Raw genomic sequence first — 3,547 nt, 5'->3', positions numbered from 1 at the left:
CGAGAACCCAGGTGTCCAGGCTCTCATTCTTCCCCCATAACCCCGCACTCCCTCCCAGAGGACCCACGCATCTGGTGCTCCCATAACCCCCCCACCCCCAAAACCCCAGGTGTCCAGGCTCCCATTTCCCCCACAACCCCCCATAGCCCACCCCAGAGAACCCAGGCATCCTGGCTCCCAGCCCCCAGTAGCCCCCTTCCACTCAGAGAATTCAGGTGTCTGGACTCCCATTCCCCCCAAAACCCCACTTTCCCAGATGATCCAGGTGTCCAGGGTTCCCATAACCCCCACCCCCAACCCACAAAACTCCCATGTGTCTGGGCTCCCAGCCCCTCATAACCCACCCCCCACAAGAAACCCAGGCGTCCAGGGCTCCCCACCCCCAACTTTCATCTCTGTGTCAGGGAAGGGGTTCCTGTTCCACCCAGGGGGCCCACCCCAGAGCTGGCTGCATCTGAATGCTAAGCAGGGATGGTCAAGGTCAGGGCCTGGATGGTGCTAAGAAGCCGGGCAAAGGCCTTAGGCCAGGAACTGTCTGGGGGTGGGACTAAGGTGGGGGCTCTGTTCTACTCCACAGGACCCCACCCCAGAAGTGGCTGCATCTAGCCACAAGGAGTCCCCGTGAGACAGCAGGGAGCGTGGCCAGGCTCAGATTCCTGCCCCTGGCTGCATCTGGCCCCAAGGGGCCCCTATGGCCCACCCCTGGGGGCAGGTCCTATCCCTAGGGGTATGGCCCCACAAGGAGTCCCTGTGATACTCCAGGGAGTGTGGCCTATTCCTTGGAGGCATGGCCTATTCTTGAGGACGTGGCCCAGCGCAGTGTTCCCTACCTCCCAGCATCAGCCACGCCACTGGTTTTTGCACACCCTTTATTGGTCAGCCTCCTGGAACCCCCCCACCCCATCTGCCAGGGAGGGCATGGCCTTACCCCCCCACAGGCCCCACTCCCTTAAAGCGTGACATCCTCCTCACACACCCATTTGTAGGGTCGGGAGCAGTGGTCGTCATTCCAGCGGCCATTGTCATGGAGGTGGGCGCAGTCCTCCCCGCCCCCCAGCCCGTGCTCTGTCCAGTCATCCGGCTGCCCTGGCTGCCACTGCCTGCAACAGGGAGCATGGCCGTCATGGGGGACCCAGGCACCCAGGGGGACCCAGAAGGGGACCCAGACATCCGGGTGGATGAGGGGACCCAGGTGTCTGAGAAGGAACCCAGGCATCTGGGAGAAGGGACTGGGAGCTCCAGGTGAGACAACTGAACCATGGTCCCTGGGTGGGTGCCCCAGGGATAGATCCAGCCCCAATCTGACCTGCTATCATGGGAGACCCAGGCATTAGGGGTGAGGAGTCAGGTGTCCAGGTGGATAAAGGCACGCAGGTGTCCAAGAAGGGACCCAGGTGAGTGTTGGGAAGGGACTAAGAGCTCCATGTGGGACAACCGAACCGGCGACCCTGGGTAGGCACACCCAGGCATGGATCCAGCCCCAATCTATGCTGCCGCCGTAGGGGACCCAAGTGTCCAGGGAGGGGACCCAGGCGTCCAAGAAGGGACCCAGGTCTCTGGGAGAAGGGACCAAGAGCTCCAGGTGGGCCAACCTAGTGGCGTCCCCGAGTGGGAGCACCCAGAGGTGGATCCAGCCCCAATGTGACCTGGATTTAATCCACCCCCTCCTATGATAATATATGCAAATTGCCATCCAATCCAGTCCAATTCAAACCAGCTCCCCCCCTTCCCCTCTCCCCAGGACCAGGGGAAGGGGGCATGGCCAGAGAGGGAGGGGCAAGGTCACTCAGCCCCCTCCCTTCTCCCTTTCTTGAAGGGGATGTGGTTGGGCTAGGGAGGAGAGTGGGACCTGGCCCCATCTGGCCCTGCCTCCTGGGGGGAGGGGCTTGCAAGGGGCGGGTCCAAGGTGACCTCGCACACCCAAGGGAAGCCGCGAGAGCATCTGTCATCATTCCAGAGCCCCTCCTCTGTCACCACCACACAATCCTCCCCGTCCCCTTGCCCATGCCCTGTCCAGTTGTCCGGCTGCCCTGGGCTCCAGTCCCTGCAACGACAGTGGGGGAGGGGCCATCAAGCCACGCCCACATCCCACCTGGGCAAGGTGGGGGACCCAGGAGTCTGGAGCTGGAGACCCACCCCCCACCCCTACCCCCTCTGCCTGGGATTAGGCTCAAATTGAGACTGGATTGGTTTAATATGGATTTGGATCTATCTGGACTCAATGTGGTTGGGATTAAAAAGTGATTAAAATGGGTTTCATCCATATCTTGGTCAGGTTGAGGCTGGACTGTGCTCAGTCCATGTGATGGCTGAGATGATTTTAATCTACATTAGGGACAGGCTGGATTGAATCCAAATATGCATCCAGGTGGACTTAATCCAAAATAAATTAAAACTGGATTAAAATGAATTTAATCCAGATTAGTGTTGGCCTGGATTTAATCTAAATAAGGGTCCATTTGAACTTAATCTGAGTAAGGGGCTGCCTGGATGTAATCCAGGTTAGAGTCCTACTAGGTTTAAACCAGATTCAGGGATGCTTGGGTATTATCCGAATTAGGGGCTGCTTGGATTTGATATGGATTAGGGTACTGCTGGTGTTAATCCAGATTTGGGGCAGCCTGGATTTAATCCATATTAGTGTCCTGATTATATGAATCCAGATTAGTATCTGCCTGGATTTAGTCTACATTAGGGCTCTGATGGGTTTAATCCAGATTTGGGGCCACCTGGGTATTATCCAAATGAGGGACTGCCTGGATTTAATCCGGATTAGGGTACTGCTATTTTTAATCTGAAATAGAGGGCTACATGGATTAAATTAGGATTAGGGGCCATCCGGATGTAATCCATATTAGTGTCTGAATGTTTTTAGCTCAGATTAGTATCTGCCTAGTCTTAATCTGATTTTATCCAGACTTGGGGACCCCCTAGATTTAATCTGGGTTAGGGGCAACCTTGATTTAATTCAAATTAGTGTCCTGCTGAGTTTTATCTGGATGACTATCTGCCTGGATTTAATCCAGATTAGTTTCCAGAGGTGTTGAAACTGTATTAGGGACCAGATGGGTTTAACCCAGATTAGGGAGAATAGGGGCTCACCGGGGGTCCAAGATGTAGGGGGTCCCATCGACCCACTCCCACTTCCCCTTGGCATCGCTGAGGCCGATCCAGGTAAAGGTCGGTATTGTGTGCTGCTGCACGAATTGCTGGGGGGGGAAGGCGGGAGTGGGGGTCAGGAAGGCCTGCGCCCATTGCTGCGGGTTTCCCTCAACAGTGCCCCCAGCTAGAGCCAGGTCTGCCCCCCACCACAAACCCCATCGCATGCTGTGGTCTTCCGACAAGTGCCCTCAACTGCCCCCACTTCCTGCCTCCCAGGCTACCCCCTCCATACCCCCAGGCTGGAAGCTTCCCTCAGAAGAGCCCTCAGCCCTCAGGCCCCGCACCCTGTGGTGCTGCGGTCTTCCCGCAGCAGTGCCGTCGCACCTGCTCGGCGGGGGTGTTGATGACGACGAGGCGGGCGCCCAGGGCCCGGCACCACTGCTCC

At 57.3% G+C, this 3,547-nt stretch overlaps 1 protein-coding gene across 1 annotated transcript in view; it reads right to left on the bottom strand.

Moving 5' to 3' along the window:
• Positions 1–1,028: 1,028 nt before the first annotated feature.
• Positions 1,029–3,547, bottom strand: part of LOC102387645 (asialoglycoprotein receptor 1) — a 4,013-nt gene continuing 1,494 nt past the window's right edge. The window contains exons 4-6 of the mRNA XM_025193738.1: positions 3,487–3,543; positions 3,103–3,209; positions 1,029–2,044 (exon numbers count right to left, since the gene is read on the bottom strand). Of these exons, the coding sequence (XP_025049523.1) occupies positions 1,831–2,044; positions 3,103–3,209; positions 3,487–3,543 (378 nt within the window). The 3' untranslated portion in view covers positions 1,029–1,830. The remainder of the gene's footprint in view (positions 2,045–3,102; positions 3,210–3,486; positions 3,544–3,547) is intronic.

Source organism: Alligator sinensis, unplaced genomic scaffold (assembly GCF_000455745.1).
Source record: "Alligator sinensis unplaced genomic scaffold, ASM45574v1 scaffold1488_1, whole genome shotgun sequence".
In the NCBI taxonomy this organism is placed as follows: domain Eukaryota; kingdom Metazoa; phylum Chordata; order Crocodylia; family Alligatoridae; genus Alligator; species Alligator sinensis.
Note: the sequence above shows the minus strand (reverse complement) of the source record. Positions and strands in the feature narration are given on the sequence as shown.